Source organism: Ammospiza caudacuta, chromosome 2, assembly GCF_027887145.1.
Source record: "Ammospiza caudacuta isolate bAmmCau1 chromosome 2, bAmmCau1.pri, whole genome shotgun sequence".
NCBI classification, from domain to species: Eukaryota; Metazoa; Chordata; class Aves; order Passeriformes; family Passerellidae; genus Ammospiza; species Ammospiza caudacuta.
This window is the reverse complement of record NC_080594.1, coordinates 106,705,805-106,726,684: the sequence shown is the minus strand read 5'-3', so window position 1 is coordinate 106,726,684 and position 20,880 is coordinate 106,705,805. Positions and strand designations below refer to the sequence as shown.

Here is a 20,880-nt window from a genome sequence, read left to right as displayed (position 1 = left end):
GAGAAAATGCTGAAGAAAAATGCATTTTCTTCCAGAACAGAACTACAAGGAACCCCAGCTTCTACTGATTTTTACACTGCAAGTGAATTTAACTGAGCAAGAGCCTCAGACAATATGGGCCATCTGTGGCAATACAACCGCCACTGACCCTACTGAAGCACACACACTCTTCAAAACATCCAGTACAGGTGCACATAAAGATAGATCATATCACACCCACATTTCTTCATCCTCTAAGCCAAATTTTACTTCAAAAATCTAGTGCTTCCCATAAGGCTGGGGAGAGGATATGCCCACATGAACCTCATTACACTCAATTTCTTGCACCATGGTGGAATGAAAACCCAGACTTGATCTTCATGCTTCAGTACAAAGCTACTGTGAAATCCATATCAGAATCCAAATCAATATGGCAGCAACTAAAAAAATCCAGGAGGTAAAAGGCCAAAGATTCTTCTGCAGCAGAGATTACAGCAATGATGAATTGCTAGGGTAAATAAAAATTTAAGACTGGCTTTCTTCCCTTTGCAATAAAGGACTTGGGGTATTCTCCCACAAGATTTTTTTTTCTTTTTTAGTTATGCTCTTCTCTATATGGAAGCACTGCAGTGTTCATTAAAAAAAACCCAAAACCACACAAAACCCTCTCCCATTTTTAAAAAGCACCATAAATGAAAAATCTGTTGGAAAAACAAAACCAACAAAAACTCCATGGACCACCCTTCAGGGATGAAATGCTAAAGATGTCTTTTTTAATCAACCAGTTTGTGAAGATCTACAAAAAAATGAAAAGGATCACATTCTAAAGGTTCAGTGCAGTCAGCAGCTATATAGTTTTGCTGCTTATTCATCTAAGTTGACTTTCAAAAATAACACCCTAGCTCATCAAAATATACATTTTCCATTTGCTTTTAAATTAAAATAATAATAAAAAACATTTAAAGAATTCACAATCAATAGCATGACTAAGTTTCAGGATCATCTACAGCATATAATTTAAAGGTTCAAGATGCCAATATGCAGCATGTGGCAGGCCTATATGCTCCATGCAGCATGTACATTTAGGATCATCTCAAATAATCTCGATGTTCAGATGTTAGTCTGTTTCTTCCAAATTGTGTAGAATACCCATCTGGAGAAAGGAAGCAGTTAAGGAAAAAAGGCAACACTTGTACACAGTTAAAATGCAGTTCTTTTTACTTATATTTAAATTCTGAAAACTTCTGGTAGCTCATAAAGGGCAGGGAAAACACTCAAAAGTGATATCTACCTGGATTGTCTTCTTGACTCAGCAGATCAAAGATGCCTACTCTTCAAAACACATACACATTCCATTAAGGCCTGGCACTTGTAAAGGCAAAAATAACCACTTTCTCTGAAACTGTAATCTTTAAGGGCAAGTATCTTGATATCCTTCACATTCTCTTGACTTGAAAAAATAAGGTCAAATCTGCATTTCCCAAAGAGCTGACAATAATGAGAAGCAGGAGGAGCTGGCTGGGGTCAGCACGGGGTCAGTCTGGGGGCTGCAGCAGTGAGCACTACCAGGCTTGGGGACACAAGAGGGAGGGGAATGAACACACACAACACAAGAAAGGCTGTGGCAGTATCATGTGCTTAATGTATTATGAATAAGAAGATTGTGAAAAGATGTTTCCTGTCAAGAGAGACAGCCAGAGCAGGCTTCACTCTGCAGGAACATTTCCAGGGAGATCCCACAAAAGCAGTAAACACTCAAGGCAAATGCAGATGGCAGAACCACCTTACAGCAGTTCAAAATGCCCCTCTCACACTAAGGGCTTGAAGTTTAAACTTCTAGGCTCCTTACATAACTTCCTTACCACCCACAAACTGAAGAAATTCTGAAGGATTATATTTAGGAATGGGAGGTTGCTGAGAATATGCATAACCCTCTACTTGGAATATTTTTTCCAGTAACACTAACTAGTAATTATTGATGGGAATCACTCTTCCCCATTCCCCAGCCTTAAAAGTAAAGTCTGAACTGTATGTTCAAGAATAGCTCTATCAGATAATATCTAAAGATTTGGATCATGCTAATCTGTATGAAGTTAGTTCCTTATTTTAGTAAAAGAAGAAAAGAAAATAAGAAGATACAGCCTTGTCAGAACTGCCAGGCAGTATTACCTTTATCACACAATTTATCCTATATCACATACACCACTCAAAACATTAACAAAAATACAGCTTAGTCATGAAAGGTGCTGATCATTTTACCAGCTATGAATTTATAGCACTTTTAGAAAATAATTCCTACAGTTAGCCTCAAAATAAAACTGCAACAGTTCGTTTACTATGAAAAAAACATTAAGTATTTAAATCAGAACTGCCTTTTTGCTTGAGTACATTACCTCCAAACAATCTATGCTTGCTTGATATATTAATACACAATCTCCAGTTTTCCTCAGTCTTTAAGGATACAATTCCATGTAGGAGGGAACACACACAGTTTCTTTTGAAAACTCCACAGGACAATAAAGCCTGCTAAGCTGTTCTTCATACAGAGTCAAGGCATCAGTCAGATTGATACAGTTTCCCTGAAGAAAAAAAAAAAATCCCAGTCACAATCAAGCAAATAAGCAGAATTTCAGATGAACATATACATTTTGACATTACTGCAAGGCTCCCACATATTTCAGAACCAGATACATGCTGTTCTTCTTCTATTGTAATATTTACAATGCAAACACTGAACAGCTTGTCTTCATTCTGCCTACAGCAAACAACAATTTGTATCCTTTCAAGAAAGGGTAAGTATGGGGGGGATTATCTATATTCTCATTAGCAGAAGCAATCATTGTATGAGGGCTTCCAGTTAAAACAGACCACCATGTGTTGTTTACCTATAACATCTACTCCATTACCATTTTCTTTATAATTGCTTAAACTTATTAGTAAACAGTACTACAACATCCAGATTTTTCTCAGTTATTTAACATTGCCTAGATCTTACAGTGTTTAAATGAACTTTTTAAAAACTATAGCCTATTAATTTTAAACAAATTCTTCCACAAAGCAATATGACAAAATACATTAAATTATATAGAAGTTCTCTGGCTGTGGGCTACATCATTGTCTTGAGTTTCCACATGTCATGCTTCTGAAAAATAAGATTTTCCTGCAATACTTTTTTTATCTTTGGGGTGAAACAACATCAAGGACTGAGTGAGGAATTTAAAAAAAAAAGCAAACCCCAAGAAACAAACACCCCACCTCCCAAAAATCCCAAGTCCAAAAACCTCAAAAAAACCAAACATCCTCCTCCCTCCCACACACACAAAAAAAATTAAAACAAAAAACCCCACCCAACTCTCCCCTAAGCAACTCCTATTTGCCAGCAATACCTTGTCCCAGGCTAAGTATTAATAAGAAGCAGAAGTTACTGCAATATACCTGGGGTGCCCATATGGAGAAAGCTCTAATCAGAAGTCTGAATTCTCCATATCCATAACACATTTGAAGATTTAGTGGTTACAGTGAGCTCACCAGAACACCAGACTGAACAAACACCAACAACCCAAAGCAAGAAAAGTCAATTGTAAGTTCAATCAAAAAACCTTTGTCAAATTTCTTGACTACATAACCAAGTAGACAAGCAAACACTTTATAACTTTAAATCCAACAGTCTTAGGAAGAATGTGCAAATACAAGATATTTGGACACTAATTTGAAACTAAGTGAAGTTGAATACAGTCACCACTGCATGGTCTACAAATCACTCAAGTTGTTTTTTTCCAGGTATGAGGCACTGAAAGAAGACTCATCAAAAAGAAGGGTACTGTTTCTGTGGCACAGCACAGAGAAAATATATTCTGTGATTGTGGTCAAGGTGGAGATACTGTTACAGGCGCTTGGCACACTGACACCCAAATGAATTGAATTGTGGTCTTCTACTTCCACCACTTTCTTGAGGAATCTTCAGCTCTACCTACAGGCCCCAAACATGCTAAACCAGCCATGCTATAACACTGCACATCAGCAGCAGGTTATATGATGACTGTGAATCTCTCCTGCCCACACAGTATGTGCCAGTCTGGCCACATGTGGGGCAGGATGAGATCTTCAGGAGATGTGTGTCCCCATCTTCCCCTAGTGGTTGGGTTTATTAGCATGTAGTATAAATGTCTTGTACTGTGATCTAGCACAAACCCTCCTTTCCTCTTCTGATTTCTGATCAGTAGATACAGAAGCATTAACTAGCATTTTCTAGAGCTATTCTCAACATATATAAAATCCTCAGCTTTCCCACACGCTTTACCACTTCTAGTGGAGAAACGTTTGCCAAAGAAGATAAAAAGGAGAACAAAAATGAAATTTTTATGTTAACAAATACACACAGTTCCTAAAGATCCAGCACAAGAGCCAAAGTCCCACAAAATTATAGCAAGAAATGCAAGGCACAGAAACTGTGTTAGAAAGAAGTCTAAATCAAGAGCCTCTATCTACAGAATGACAGCATCTTCCTGTTGCTCTGAATGACTTTGGGAAGTGTTTGTGTGTACACACAAGTACACAATTTTGGGGGTTTTTTTAACTGACCATTGAATGCAGCATCTCATTCACTCCTGCCATTCAATAACATGTGTAACCTGCTCCTGACTGTGAAAGAATGCAGATGGCTCAATCAGAAAACACTAGATCTAATCAAAAATCAGCTCCCTTACATTCACATCTTACTCTGTATTTTAGGACCTCTAACTTGAAATGAGGACCCCAGGCACCAAGGACTTACTTACTCAATGCTTCCCAAGTGTCTGACTGCCTTTGTTTCACACCTTGTGTTGCTCTGCTAAGACACTGCAAAGGTTTTAAATCCAGGAGCAGGGGCGTTATGCAAGACTTGTTTTACTGTGCAGCTTAATTTTGGTGCTCCCAGATTTTTTTAAATGGCCTTAAAATTATTACATGCACACAGATGCAGCTGAAAATTAATTTTCACAAAGCAAGGAACTAAGATGCATTTGAACAAGTACTATCTGTGCTCTATACATCATACAACAGGCAGAGGCTAAAACAAGCAGAGGTGACATTTGAAATCAGTATTTCTAAACAGCTCCATTTACATTGATTTTTCCATGTAACAACATCAAATGGTAAATAGAACCAAACTGTAAAATGTACATTCTGACTTTGGGATTTATACTATTTTTCCTACTTTTTATTGGTAGGATTTTTTCACAGCATATTTAAAACATTTCTAGTTCCAGAGGAAGTGAAAAGAGAATTCATTCCACTCATCTTCCTCTGAATTTTTTGCATCCTGCTCAATTTTGTTTAGGATTGTGCTCAAGTCTCCACAAGTAGAAAAGAAAACTTCAACTTAAAAAAATGCTAACACAGCATCTTGAAAATGGTCTCAGCCACATGATGTGATTCTTGGGGCTCTCCTGTACAGGGCCAGGAGTTGGACTTGGATGATTGTTGTGGGCCCCTTCCACAGCACAAAATCCTATGACTCCACTCTATTCTATCACTCCCTAATCTTTTAAAAATCGTATTTGGGAAAGCACTCCTTCAAAAGAACTCGCATAAAACATGTTTGATTATCATCCTGGTCATATTGCACAAACAAACCAGTACTTTTTTATTTGGTAAAGGAAAATGACTTGCTGTATATAGAAATTTCCTAATAAAAATTTGGGTTTCTAAACCCACATGTTTGGGTATCAGAAAAGAAACGAGACTTGTCAAAAGTAGAAGACTAACACAAACTGAGCACAATGAACAGACTGCTGCAGCACTTGTTTAGTAACCTGTTATTATCCAGGGGATTGTGGTGGGTTTTTTTGGTTCAGCTGCCCTTCACCAAACATATTATTTTGTTTCAACATCAGACTGAATGCAAAAGAAAACTAAAAAACAACCTGTGTGTGTAATTTGAGTCACAAATAGGAGCACTGCTAGGTAATTTACAGAGCACACCACTATTACGTAGGAAGTTGAACAGGATACACAATGATAGAAGAGTATACAGTTTCCCAGACTGTCCTTCAGCATTTCATCATTTCTCCCTTCTTCAGCAAGAGACAAATCTCTGCAGACACCATGGAAAACAAATTACAGATACAACGAACATGCCAAAAAACAATTTTTACTTTTTAAACCCACAACTCTCCAATCTCCAAATAAAGATCTTGCCTAAAGCTTCAGACAACTCACCTGGCTCTTTTATCAACATTTTTCTTCTGGACAAACATTACAGGATTTTGCAGTTCTGCATAGTTATTTTTTTTAACTATCTGGCTTTACTCAACACAAAGTTAAGCCCTCCAAAAATCAAATCTATGAAACTTAAGGCTTATTTCAATAAGCTTATTGAAAAAAATCAGTATTATGAACACCTTTCTTTAAAACATGACCAGCTTTATTAACCAAGACTACAGAGTTAGTAACAATGTCAATCACACTTAGATGTTCCAGTATCACCAAAATGCCACAGGGAACCAAGCCCAGAATGCAACACTGTTCACTTTAACTCCCACTGCCTAATGAAGAGCCATGTAGTAGAGCAATGCATTCTTTGTTCTGCACAGACACCATATAACTGAAACAATAGCTAATACTGAAGGTTGTTTAACAAGGTTTAAAGCAGATGACTCACCAATTACACGTTTTCAAAAGCAAAATCACTTCCTTTTATTTTTCCCACAGGGTTCAGCCAATTTTTCAATATATACAAAAGCCTTTACCAAACTCCTCTCCCCAGACCCCCTCACTTAATCTCTGTTCCATGCCAAACAATTTGGTAAGAACTAGGAAGGTAAGAACTAGGAGAATTATAAATTTTTTTTACCCTTAAAATGCATCTTTCTGACACAAAAGTACTTGAGGCAGTTTTAACTTTGCGATTAAGATTTGTTAATCTCTAAAACCTTCCTTAGACAGCTCCTGAGCTGTTTCACAGCCTTTGCATCCTTAGTCTGCTCAGTGCTTGCACCCACTTCAACAGCTCATGCCCATCTCCCAGTATGCATTTTTCTGGGCTCTCACAAGGCATAAATTCTGTAGGTGCAAGCAATAATTTTAGGTTACTACAGGACAATGCACAACAAATTTAAATAACAAATACAGTTCTGGACAGACAAAAAACATTGCTTAAACTAAGCAGCAAAAAAAAAATTGTTTCAATTAACCCTGTAAGTTCCATTTAACTCTGCCCATCTATAAAGTGGATGTGTCCGTCAACTGGTTACATGTTGAACTTAGGCCACTATGCTTCCTCCAATCCTCAAAAAGCAAACTAGTGAGTTGAAAGCAGGTGAAAGGGCCCCTTTTCCTTACTTGCCCATTTCTTACATGTCTTACCCCTTATGTCATTGTCATGGGCCACCTTTGTCTGTGACTGTATGCCACAGAAGTTTAATTTTTATGTTTAGCATGGGTTTCTATTTTTATTTATTATGATGTGCCAGAATTGGACACGGCCATGGTTGGGTTTTATCCTTCCTCACTTCAGAGTGACTAATGAGCAGTAAGACAGAGAGCATGAAACACCTAGCACCAAAGCTAGGCTTAGGTTTTGGGGGGCAGGGAGGGCTGTTAAGGAAATAATGGAGGCAAACCCAACTGTAAGTACCTCCACTGGCTAAACTCTCAATAACATACAGAAATAAAAATGTCTGTTAATTCAAGTCTCTCAAACTACCAAGAAATCAGAGGCTCACATAGGGACATACAGCCATTCCTCCAGCCTCCTTTCATGGCTCAGTCATGGAGAATCCTCTTCCCTCAATGGAAATGCTAATTAGAAAGCCCACACAGCAGCCAAAAAAAGGAGTCTAACTATGGAGCAACATGATGATTGTCTGGACATTTAGAGAGTGGCCGGGAAGAGAGAGCTGAGTGAAGGGCCACATGTTGGTGTGGGAGACACATGATGCCTTCAGTGGGTCAGTGCTGTTTACTGGAACCTGGGAGTGGTCTGTGGTTCTATTCTGCCTGGGCTGAGTGACCCCAACCAGGAAGTCACAAATTCCTGCTCAGACGTATTTTTAAAGGTTCTACTACATAAACAGGCTGAAAATTACAGCCTTCTCAACCTCAAAAGATTAGATCAACAGAACAAAAACTTAGCACAGAAAAAGGCATTTTCTTAGCTACACATAATCCACTGACACTCAAAGACAACCTTACAACCAGTCTCTGAATCTGGCTTCACAGCTCTTGGGACAATCCTCACATGGTACTGTGAATGCACAAGTGATGGCTCAGAAAAACAAAAGCCAAAGCTACGTATCATTCTGATATCTACAAGTATATATACTCACTTGAATTGAATCACCTGGACCATATAAAAATCATACTTTTATAAAGTCTAATACTGTAAAAACACCTAAAGTGTCTGAAAACAAGTTGCCAGAAAGGTATATTAGAGATGAAAGTGGACCTCAGGATACATCAAGGTCTTACAACCTTATCAATTCCCATTTCTCTCCACTGTGATGGCTGGGAGCCTGGACCTCTGTCTCTCCTTGGAGAACATAAGACCAAGCACCTCACAGACATGGCATCATATCATATCATTAAACACTTCAAAGCACCAGTTTCAGAAGAAGAATGGAAATAAGAGCATACCATATGACCACTGAACCTCAGAGCAGTGGGATTATGTTTAACAGCAAGTTTTCACAAACAAGCTTCAAGTCGCAAACCTACAGACAAGTTTGCAAGTTCTGCAGGCTAAGGGCCCTACAGCTCATGTCTCTCCGTGCAGATCCTGTGTAGGCTGCATCACTCAGTATGGATGATGCAGCTAGAAAAGCAAGGGTGTGTAAAGCACAGCTGCTACTCATACAAGTTTTTGTTCTAAGCTGTGATTACTATTTGCACAGAGAAAATAGAGGCATTTTTCCCCAAACACACTCAGACACAAACTTAAAGCAGCAGAGAATGGCATCCACTAACTGCCCTTTTATATCTTTTCAGAGATGAAAAAAAGGAAGAAGTCCCTCCTGCATCTTAAAATTGGCCACATAAGTTCTTGTATCCCCTAGGAATACAAATAAATAGTCTGAAAAACCTTCCACAGGCAGAATCTCTATAAATGTTCATGAACTGCCAGGCAATACTGGTTACCTGCCTCCACCTAGTGGTGACAGGACATCCTGCAGCAGCCTTTGGAGACTGCTTCGAGGATCAGCACGGAAGGAATCCCGAGGGAACCACCAGGTGTGTTAAGAGCAGCATGCCAGAAATAATTCTTTTTATAATCTCAGATAAATTATATCCATCTGGAGTTAGACAGCACTAGATCCTGCTTGCTGACAATTCACGTGCAGATCAGAACATTTCCTAAAACTTGTGCAGAGCTCAATGAAGAGGTGACAAGCATTTCCCTTTATTTTTCCCAGCAGTGGCATTTAGACAGACAGCAATACATTATGAGAAAGGAAGGCATTCTGTGAACACAACTCCACTTTCAGGTAAAGCATTTCTTTGGCATTGATATAAATGACAACCTACTAGATGCACATGATTCTGTTCAGGGTGTAAGGGGACAGACTACAAAGGACAGAAATTTTCAATGTTAGTAAACAATGTCAAGGCAGAAGAGACAACTGTAATTGCTGGCTAGTGGTCACCAGGACAACGATTCTTTTGCTGCATTTTTCCTATGGCATTTCCTCACCACAGCAAAGATGATCTCTGACAAGTGGACATTCCCTCAGTCCCTTTCCTTGATGAAATTTAATGTTTTTTGATTTAGAGAACCAAAATGCAAAGAAGGGGCTGGGGGACACTAGAGTCCTGCACTTTGAAAACACAACAAACAACATGTGCTTGAAAGGCACATGATTTCTTCAGCAAGGCCTGCTATGTAACATAAGCATCCTGGAAGCAGAGAGCTGGAGCAAAAGTAACTTAAATTCCCAATTCCAGAGAGATAAAACCACTGGCATTTAATAGCAAACACAACAGAACATTCAAATTCCTTTATGAGTTCCCAGTGTGTGACTAAGCTGCCAAAGTTGGTAGTGGTCATGCTTGACCTTCTGTCTATAGTTAAACCAATCCTCCAAGTAGCCAGCTTCAGTTAGTCCAATTGCATTAAAATGTAAGTAATTTGAACAAAGTTATACACAGTTAATTTTATTTTAAGCACCCAATAATCTGTTCATCCTATGGCCAGACTGTTGAGTTGTCTGAGGGTGTGGAGGGCTCACCCTGTCTGGGTGCCAGGTGCCCACAAAAAACACCCTGGCATTTCCCTGCTCAGCTGGAAAGAGGAGAGAAAATACAGAAAGGCTCAAGGGCTGAGATAAGGCTGGGGAGAGAACACTCACCAGTTACTGTCACAGGCAAAGAGACTCAACTTGGGTAATAAACTCCATTTTCTCATCAAATCAGAGTGGAATAATAAGAAATAAACTGAAATTTTAACAGTGCCTTCCCCTACCTCCCTTTTCTCCCCAGAGAACTTTATTCACAAATTCTCTACTTCCTCCCCACTGCACTGATGGAGGATGGGGAATGGGGATTGTGCTCAGTTTATCCCATGTTATTTCTGCTGCTCCTTCCCCTCACACTCTGCTCTGCTCCAGTGTGGGGTCTCTCCCTATGAGAGACCTCCATGAACTCCTCCAACATGAGTCCTTCCATGGGCTGCAGTTTTCCATTGTTCCAGCAGGGTCCCCTGGAGGGACACAGGTTCTGCCAGGAAGCCTGGTCTAGTGTGGGCTTCCCAGAGGGTCACAGCCTCCCTCAGGTATCCACAAGCTCCACCATGGGGCCCTCCAGGGGCTGCAGCTGGGTCTCTGCTCCCCTGCGGAGCCTCATGGGCTGCAGGAGCACAGCCTGCTACACCATGGTGTTCATCATGGGCTGCAGGGGAATTTCTGCACTGGCACCTGAGCATCTCCTGCCCCTCCTTAGGGGACCTTAGAGTCTGCAGAGCTGTTTCTCTCCCATGTCCTCACTTCCCTCTCTGGCTGTTGTGCAGCAACTTTTGGCCCTTCAAAAATCTTATCCCAGAGGCCCTACCACAGTAACTGTTGGGCTCAGCCCTGGTCAGGAGCAGGTCCACCCTGGAGCCAGCTGGCAGTGCCTCTGTTGGACATAGGGAGTTCTTCCCACTCCCCCCACTACCAAAACCTGGCCATATAAACACAATAGAGAGGGTTATTCTATTTTTACAGAGGACTATTTTGCTTTTTCAGGCCCAACTGGGAAGTGGCTCCAAGGACCATCAAATGGGCTGAGTAGTCTATCAATAGCTGTATCAAAAGCTCTGACAGCTGTCTGTCCCAGTATTAACTGTCCTTTTTTCAACATCATCAGCAAAACTAAATTGCTAGAGAACACTGCTTCTACACTCCAGCCCTTGCACTGGATACCCATTAGCCCTAAGTTCAATTTTAAGCCACATCAATTTTAATATTGTTTCTTTCCCAACCTGCCATGTACCACCTTGTTGCTTTGGGATCACAAAATATAACACTGCATCATTTCACAACAGCTAAAGCCCACCAGGGCTGGTTCAGGATTGCTGTCCTTTCCTTCTTTCTGTGCAATCACTTGCTGGAGAGCTGATTTATCTCCTCCCATGAGGACAAATGAAGCAGAAGGGGCTGCTGGCTCCAGCTGACACAGAACAACCCCCTGCCCTCTGGCTGCAGCACAGCCATCATTTCAGCTTTCAGCACAAGCTTCTTTTTAAGAGTCCTTATGTAAAGTCCAACAAAACCTGTTCCCCGATATACATTTACCTACATTCCAACAAGGTGAGCTAGTATCACTGTGTATGCTACAAGGACAGCAACTGTAAGACAACAACTTGCTGTTTCCTAAACATTTAGTGTCCTTTTGATAGCAAAATCTGCCACAAATATTTCCACAATCAACAGGACTGCAATGCTGTTAAAATTTAAAGTGTGGAAAAACCACATTAATCATATTTTTTGTTTCAATCACAAGATAATTTCTCTTGCCCATACAACTACAGCATTTTAAAACAGAGCAGCATACTAGAATTGCCAGAAACCTCATCCCCCATGTTTTCCTTTTCTTTATAAACCTGCGCAATTTTACAGTAAACCAATTTCTATATACTTCAGAGCTTAAGGATATTGTTCTAAAATACAGAACTTAGATTCTCCACACATCAGAAGACTAGTTTATGAGCATGACAAAAGAAATACAACTTCAGAGACTGAGACTTCACCGAACCATCTGCTGGCTCCTGTCACATTCTTGTACAATTGCACACAACTTTGTGGCATTTCAAATTCAGGATTACCTGAAGTATTATCTGCTGAAAGCTATACCACAATTCTGTTACGTATGAGATGACTATAACAATTTTCTCATCCCACTGCACCTATGTCACTCTCACACTTTAATGAATGACAAATTTCTGTGTTTTACACTCTACAATTAGCTTAAAAACCATGTATCTCTTTATTAAGTACATCTGTTCTGCTTTTCCAGAGTTGTTTAGCTGCAATATTCTGCAGTGTGCCTTTCTGAGTCTTCAAATTATGCTATTGAACTCCAGACAAAAGCACTATACATTCAGCTGAAATAATGAAAAAAGACAAGTCAGTTAGCAAATCCTAACTTTCAGGAAAAATGTCTGATAGGTCATTAAAGAGAGAAAACCAGCTTGAAGTAGATTTTTAGTTAGTTTTATCTTTTTTTTAATGAAAATATGCAAATTGCAATAGATATAAAGCAGTACTTTATTACAGCCAAGTATCATACCTGTGTGAAGTATTTTCCATCTTGCTTCAGGACTTTCATTGAGAGGTCAAGAATCAACCGCAGAAATTCCCATGTGGAATCTGCATATGGGCAACGATTGAAAAACAGAACAGCACATTATTGGCTTGTTTACTTATTACATATTCAAGACTTGGACAGTTAAAAAAAAAATGAAGCCTGGATTAAAAAAAAACAAACACAAACCATACACAATGGCAATGATGGCAGGAGTATTGTTTTTCTTCCCAGGAGTTCTCCTGAAGTTTTCAATAAATTATGCAGTGAGGAAAATTCACTGGAGTACGAACTGCAAATACTTCTCAAGAGCTACATGAGTTCATATTATTCTGGAATAAGAGACTGAAAAGAGTGCTAGGCACTTGCTAGTCTTTTCTAATATTCAAAAAAAAAAGCTGTCTTTTTTTCTCAGATCTGCTATTTAAATTGAAAAAAATAAAAGCATTTATGCTGCAGACTTATGCAGCAGAAGGACAGAAATGTGAAAATTCTCAGAAGCAAATAAATTAGAAGACTTACCTTCCTCTGGAGATGTGGAGATTGGAACAGCTGTCAGATCATTAATTACATAATCAAACATTCTTCCTTCTTTGGCATACCTCTTCAGTACAGGAATACAGTCTTCAATTAGAACCTGTAAGAATGAAATATTGTTGCTAGTCCTAAAAATATCCTAAAATGACCAGGTAAAAGGAACAAATGTGGATTCACAGAAATAAGAAAAAAATTACAAAATTAAATACATGTTGAATTCTAGGCTCCACTTTCAACTTTTTACATCATATAGAAAGGAGAAACTTCGTAGTAAGTATGGCAATGAAAACAGAGGCATTCCAGGACTGAAGTTCCTAGATCTGTGACCACTGCTCTTTCTACCAAATGCTGACAACAGTCACCAGTTCCTACATGCGAGTTAAGTAAGATATTTGTATGAAGGGCCACTGATTTCCATGGAATAGCATGTGACTTCTGTTATTTTTTAGTGTGTTTTTATTAGCTAACTCCTGTAAGTTAATAGCTGTGACAACATCTAAGGGCCAGTAATGAAAACAAAAGCATGTCAGATTACACCTGGGCTCATTTGTAAGTGCTGTCAGATGCAGCACAAAGAACTCAGCTGCAGGGATGCATGACATCTATTGGGGTTTTTATCTTAATATAATAGCAGTGTAATACTAAGGGATTTTGCCTGCAAATTAAAAATAATTCTTAAATGTGTATTACAAATTCAGCTATTTTCATCAGTACAGAACAGCTAAGAAACGCATTCTTCTCTCTTTTTAACTGTTTAAGCAATGATGTTAAACACAACATTCTACTGCTATCTCTTCTTTATTTCCAAGTTATAGCAAACATTCTCCTATTTCATATTCCTTAAAAGCTACATATGCAATTCATTTTAGAAGACTTAAAGCAGAATTAAAATACTTCCAACATAAACTCCAGTTATTAAAATATGCAAGTGTCATGCAAAAGGAAAAAAAGCTTCTCTAACTTAAATCAGCAGACTTGCCCCCAAAACTTTGCCATAGCAGTCCTTCTAGACTAGGTCAATGTGTATTTGAAATATGAGTTGCAATGAAAGAAGAACAGAACATTACCTGGTAGCAATCTCCCTTCAGATTGTCTAAGACATCTCCGCACGTTTTCCGCATGTGTTTTTTACACCCGTCAATCACCATTTGGTCAATGTTTGAAATTTGTCAAGGCATCATAAATTCCAGAAATAATAGAGGTAAGAGTTTCTACCTCTTCAGAAACAAGTTCACAAAGAGGCATTCACAAAGAAATAATTAGATGTGTCTGTTGGTATATATCCTGCAATAATCAACCTTAGTTACCAGTACATAGATTTTGTACTGGTACACAGACTATGTACTCATACATACACAAATCTATACTGCAGAAATCAGATGATCACAAAGTGCTTCTTTTTAGTTTTAACCAGTATTTTTGATAGCTTAGGTTATCATTACTATGAAAGCCTGAAATGTGAATTGTAAGACTACCAAAAACTCCATAAAGTTAACCTAGGTTAAGATTTTAACCTATATTTTATAACAATTATTTTTAGTCTCAGCAAATAGATCTCATATGGCTAACAATGGTTCATGTTACAAACTATACCAATTACAGAATGTTGAAAACTTGATTTGTATTGGTGTTTTTAGAACAGGGTTGGTCAATTCATCAATACAGTTCATCAAGTCCTGACACTTCTATTGATTAAGTTTTTTTGCTTCTAGGCATTATTTTTTTATAGCTTTCTTTAGGAAAACAGGCAAACTCAAGAAGGCAGAAGTGAGCCCAAACTTGACAGACCCGTCTTCTGTTATTAGAGGAAGCATCAGTCTGATGGCAAAGGCATTCCTTTCCAGCCTTATGCAAACTACTACTGAGAGTTATGGTATGGATTTGGAACCTGAAAGCAGGTGTTGCATAATGATGCACAAATGTGTAGTCACTGGCTCTCTCTAAGTTGACAAAAAGGGTCTGAAGTGAAATCTATCTCCTCATCCAAATCAGGTAACTATGCTCAGTGTTAAGGTATCAGCAGAAAGCTCAAGTTGATATGAATGAGGGACCATTTGTCAAAGGATATCTCTACCATAGTAACCATCTTTGGCTTCAGTTTGACTATCTCATAGAGTATACCTCCATCACCACCTCCTAGGATTAGCACTTCTTTCCCAGTGTAATCTTCCTTTCCACTGCCCATTATGGCTTGAGTATATGCCAGGTCACTCTCTGCCAGATCTGAAAGAATTGGACAGCAATATTAAATCTTCAGTAGTTCTCATTAACTGGTATTAATCCAGAGGTGATACAATACAGACCAAAGCAAGAACATCTACAGAAACAACCTGGCTCTCAGAGACAGTCCAAGTAATGAGAATCCCACACAGGATTTCTCCAGTTCTCCCCATGAGCCCAACAATGGCCACCTCAGCATTGAGAAGTACTGTGTGTGTGCCAAGAGAAAAAGTAGCAGAGCAAAACCATCAGTCTTTGTAACTTGCTGCTCACTTCATACCTCAGTGGGTTTTTATCTCAGGCTCATCCTGCAAGAGATAGATCTGGAAATTTCTGAAAATGCATTGTGGACCCCAGCTAAAAAGAGCAACCTAGATGCACACCAGTGGATCCCTGCACAGAAACAAACGTGACCATCAACACTCAGGTGCTGAAGGGCCCTGCAGCTAGTCTGCTGCCAGCAGTGGCTTCAAAGCAGGCAGTAACACTCCCAAGCTGCAGCAACAAGAGCCAAGATCCACACCAGCAGGGCCAAGCTTTGTGCAGCAGAACACTGTGGCATATCCTGTCACTCTGCCTGGCAGTCACCACCTCACTTATGAGTGCACAACAACAAAATGAGACAAAGCATTATTTCAAAATCCCCTGGAAGGGAAATAAATAATGGCATACTTCCCCTCCTACAAGGCACATTGTCATAATGTTCAAGCAAAACCTCATCTCCATATTAAACTCTGATAAAAATTTCTGGCTAGAATAATTGAATATCCAATTTGATGATTTCTAATACAATTCTATCTGGACTAGAAAATACCTTGTTAATGAATTCAATAACAGTGCTTTTCAGCTGCCATCTGCACAGAAGCCCTCTTGACAGTTGCAGAAAGCTAACTGAATTGTTAGCGGTACTTCCAATGATTTCAAAAAGCTGTATTTCAATTTCTTAATTACTCTGCCATTAGAGTGAAAATAGGTATTCTATACCTGGACAGCAACACTCTTCATTTACCAGAGTCAGTCCTTTTCAACATAAGAACTAAGAGATTTTACAAAGCATAGTCCTTTTGTTGCCTAGATTTTCCAGCAGTCTCCAGCTTTAATGAACAGCAGTCCACCTTTCCTAAGTCCACTTTCAAAAATACAAAGGTCAGCACGCATGAAGTACCACATATAAAAACCCCAACATAAAGGTTGGGTCACTATTTTGATTAACTTATGAGTTCAAGTTCTATTATTTGTTCACCAATAAAGCAGCTAAATGGTTTGAGATACAGCTGTCCTATACCTCACCAAGCAGGAAACTCCCTTAGAGAATCAAGGGAGCAGCAAGACTATACACACACGTGCCAGGTCACTTCATATTTCTTTAGAACTCCACTGTGTTTTGAAGACTGATAAAGTAGCTTGTTTGCCAAAGAGAAGCTCTTAGTTGGACTGGCAACAAACAGAAAAGTTCATATAAAAGAGTGGAGAGCAAGCTCTGCTATAGAATACCATCTTCTGCTCTCCCAGGCCACTTTCTGCAGCAAAGATACTAACTCAGGAAAAATGTTTGGTTTTTTTTTTTTAACTCTAGATTTTACTCTGGTCAGCCTGATTAACATCCTGAATATACAGGAACAGATATATGTGTACATAAACAAACAGTTTCCAGCACCTGAACCATTACCCTTAGACATCCATTAAAACTGCCATAGCAGGATAGAAAACAACACTTTTGATATTTTCATACCAGAGATCCTTAAATGAGATGATACTTACTAACATCCCCACTGAGAATAAGAATATTCCCAAACTGTTTTGAATGCAGAATTTTAATATTCTGAAAAGGTGAATCTTCATCATAAACAACTTCATCTATGTCATACTCCACCAGGCGCCCATCAGCTGTGGGCCAGTATCTATCAATAACACCTCCTCTCAAAATGGCTGGCAACCTGAAAAAAAATGAAAGATTTTTATTTTCATTGAAAGATGATTACAAAAAGATGAAGATGATTACAAAAAGATGATTGAAAGATTATTACAAAAATTTGGAATTTTTTTTTTTAAAAATCCACTTCAAACATACTGTGGATTCACCACAATAATATTCGTGAGAGGCTTCTAAGAAAACTTATCACATTAAGTGTTAACAGATATAAAATCTACCAGTTGTATGTTAAATATATATAACTTGCTAATGGACAGGTAGTTTACATGGTTCTTCTTTATGTACAACTTCTACAATGCACTTGTGAATTTCTCTCTAAGAGATGGAATTTTCATCATGAACGAGCCTCTGTAGAAGAACTAGCTCATGACTAGAAATTAATACAATACAAAAAACAGAATGCAGGAAAAAAACATGACAAAACCTATTCCCATCTTCATTCAGTTAAGAATGACATTTCTCTGAGATTAAGTAGATCTCATTCTGAAGCTATACTGAGACACATTTTAACACATAAAGAAACAAAAAGAGAACTGTGACAGCGTTTCAAACCGAGCTGGGTCAGCCTGCAGTACATAACCACAATCCTTGATATCACTTCATAGTCTGCATTACTTTTTAAAAGTGGTTCAAGTGTCTGCTAGGACGGTTTTGGGTATGTTGTTTGTGGGTATTAGGATTTTTTAAAATTCCACAGAGATGTACCTTGGTTGAAACCAGCATTTCACCTGTAAAGACAAACTATCTTTGAAATGACAGCAAACAACCAGAGATTGCATTTAGGCAAAACGTGCAGGCACAGAGTTCATCACATCTCGCACACGCACTTCACAGAATTAAAGGGTTTTTTCCAGGAGACTGCAGCAGAAGATCAGATCCAACAGGCTTCTTCTAAATTCCCCAGGGATTCCCAATCAACGTTCCAGAAACACTTCCTACCCGCAGCGAGCCGCCAGATGGCGGCACAGGGCGGGAGCAAGGGCAACCCTGCCTTACAACAAAAGGCGTGAGAAACCTCTCCAGCTACTTTCATCCTACTGCACCTGCACGTGTGCAGCTGGCACCAAAACAAAAACAATGCAAAATGCAAAAGAAATTAAAAAGAACCCAAAGAAAACCCATAAAAAACCCCACAAACCAAAAACAAGCAAAAAAAAAAAAAAAAAAAAAGACATTGATGAGCATGTGACAAGATCCATGCCAGATAGACTGTTCTAGGAGGTTCACTTCCCCATACTAAGGTAAGCAAAAGATCTAGATCACTCCAGGCAGACATTGCCCTGACCTGTTTTTTAAGAAATACCTATTACAGGGATTCAACAAACTCCCTTTATCATTTCAGCATCAAAACAACATCAGAAAGCTTCTCCTCCATAAGCACAGATACAAGATCATCTATGTTCATACACTGTGTACCTTTTGTGAGGCTTTACCAGGCTGAAGGAACAAGATAATTACTCTGTTTTACATACAACTATAAAACAGAAATAATATGCAAAAGTATAATACCACTTTTCAAATTGCTACCATTTTGCTTCTACTCTCTTCATAACTTTCAGATCTACTTTCTGCCATAGTACTGCTTAACCATTTTCCTATTTTTTGTAGTTTGCTCCTTGGCTTTACTGAGCCTTGTTGATTTCACACTTGCTTTTTACTTTTCTTGACCCATTTTCACTTTTATGTTCCTTCAAGCACCTGCTGCACTTTCTACCATGTGCATGCCTAGAGTAAATGCTCCCTGGCCTCAAGGTATCAGACACTGCCAAACAGTCACCATGAAGATAACAACAAGCCACATCCAGTATGAAAGTTATTTCAGCACCAGGCCACGAGCTGCAATTTGAGTCCTTAAATTTTAAGATATAGCCTTGAATTTAAATACTAACTGACAAAGGGCTTGCAAAGTCTCCATCCTTAAGTTTAATTATAAAAATTTGCTACAAAACATAGCTACCTTCTTGGCAGGTCCCTAAACCACACATACCCACAAGCAAGCACCACGAGGCATGGCAGAGGCAGAGATGTGGGAAAGGGCTGCAGAAAACCTTGTCAGGGCAAAATCTCTGTGGGCTTGAGCTCCATTTTAGCTCTAATCCTCACCCCTGGTCCCTGTGCCAGAGCTGCACTGCAGCTCCATCCCCACCTGCCCAAGTCTTTTGCTAAGCCCTGACACCCAGCTCGTGCTCAGAGTTGCCTCAGTACTATAGCCCAGCCTGCAACCACAGGGCTGGGTCTGATCCTGGTCACCATCACCAGCTCACCTTCTCCATGAGCTCTGGCATGTGGCCCACAGGGTACTGTTTATGCCATGGCCTATTCCTCTGCCACCCCTGGCTCTTTCAGAGCAGTCTGCTCCTGCTTCCACACTGCATTTTTCTCTATTTCATGCAATCCTTGCAAGAAACTAAAAAAATTCCCATCCATATCTTCACACTCCAGGCTATTCACTGCATTACAGCAAAGCCTAACTTGCTTATTATCTTTAGTAACTATGCAGACAAGCCACATACAGAAGTAGAGGTACAAACTTACCGTTTCACCCTTTTTATGTTACCATGAATCAACTCTTTCATTCTTTCTTCTACTTTGTTTAGAAGCTGCAAAAAATAGGAAACAAGAGGTAGGAATTTGTAAATCAGCACTTAAGGCAAAATATCTGTTAAATTAGCTACCTGGAGGTCAATAAAGCAGCACCTGCCATGAGAAAGCTTTGAAATGTAACATTAGAAGCCCAAGAGTAACTAGCTGGCCTCCTCAGCCTTGTTACTAGCAAGAATGTGCATATTTCAGCAGCTGTGATCACTGCAGTTAGCTGTTCTCCAGGACAATGCATCCAAAGAGGGAACATGAGAACCCTTCAAAGTTCCATTCTTGCTACAGCAGTGGGCTCTTCCCCTGCAATATTCAATGTCTAGTGCCTTCATGCCAGGGAAGATGAAGTTGTTTTTCTTCATGGTGCAAAAGATTGAGTATGGAGACTTCCTACCTCTCAGAACAGAGAGTACAAAGGAGTCTCACACTAATGCACCAGGCTGCAGACTGAGCATCTCATGTCCTCCCTCACTGACCTGGGTAGCTGAAGAGACCCAAGCCCTAACCAAGGCTGCTGAATTTTCACAAATATTACAAAAAACACAAGGCCCAGTACCTGCAGAGGAGTGTGTGCATTCGTGCACTCATGTGTGCACAACTTCAACAGGTGCTACTGCTCCTCATTTGTGAGCACCCAGGTTTGAACTGACTTCAATATTTCTAATATTTTACCACTATAGACTTTGATAAGCCCGACTAAAAAGGGGTTCCCCATACAGTTAGGTAATCCTAGTAAGGTAAGCAACATTCATACCTGATCAACTTCTTCTCTTCCTTTCATGTCATCATTGTAGCTCTGCAGATCCACCAACACCAGTCCATGAGGGTGAATTCTCAAATTGGCAAAACTACAACACAGA

The 20,880-nt window shown here is 39.4% G+C and overlaps 1 protein-coding gene across 1 annotated transcript in view; it reads right to left on the bottom strand.

Annotated features, from left to right (window-relative positions):
* Positions 1–722: 722 nt before the first annotated feature.
* Positions 723–20,880, bottom strand: part of SMS (spermine synthase) — a 41,087-nt gene continuing 20,929 nt past the window's right edge. Inside the window, exons 3-11 of the mRNA XM_058824687.1 lie at positions 20,775–20,868; positions 19,961–20,025; positions 17,254–17,429; positions 15,341–15,495; positions 14,340–14,429; positions 13,258–13,372; positions 12,721–12,800; positions 2,443–2,558; positions 723–1,132 (exon numbers count right to left, since the gene is read on the bottom strand). Coding sequence (XP_058680670.1) covers positions 1,090–1,132; positions 2,443–2,558; positions 12,721–12,800; positions 13,258–13,372; positions 14,340–14,429; positions 15,341–15,495; positions 17,254–17,429; positions 19,961–20,025; positions 20,775–20,868 — 934 coding nt within the window. The 3' untranslated portion in view covers positions 723–1,089. The remainder of the gene's footprint in view (positions 1,133–2,442; positions 2,559–12,720; positions 12,801–13,257; positions 13,373–14,339; positions 14,430–15,340; positions 15,496–17,253; positions 17,430–19,960; positions 20,026–20,774; positions 20,869–20,880) is intronic.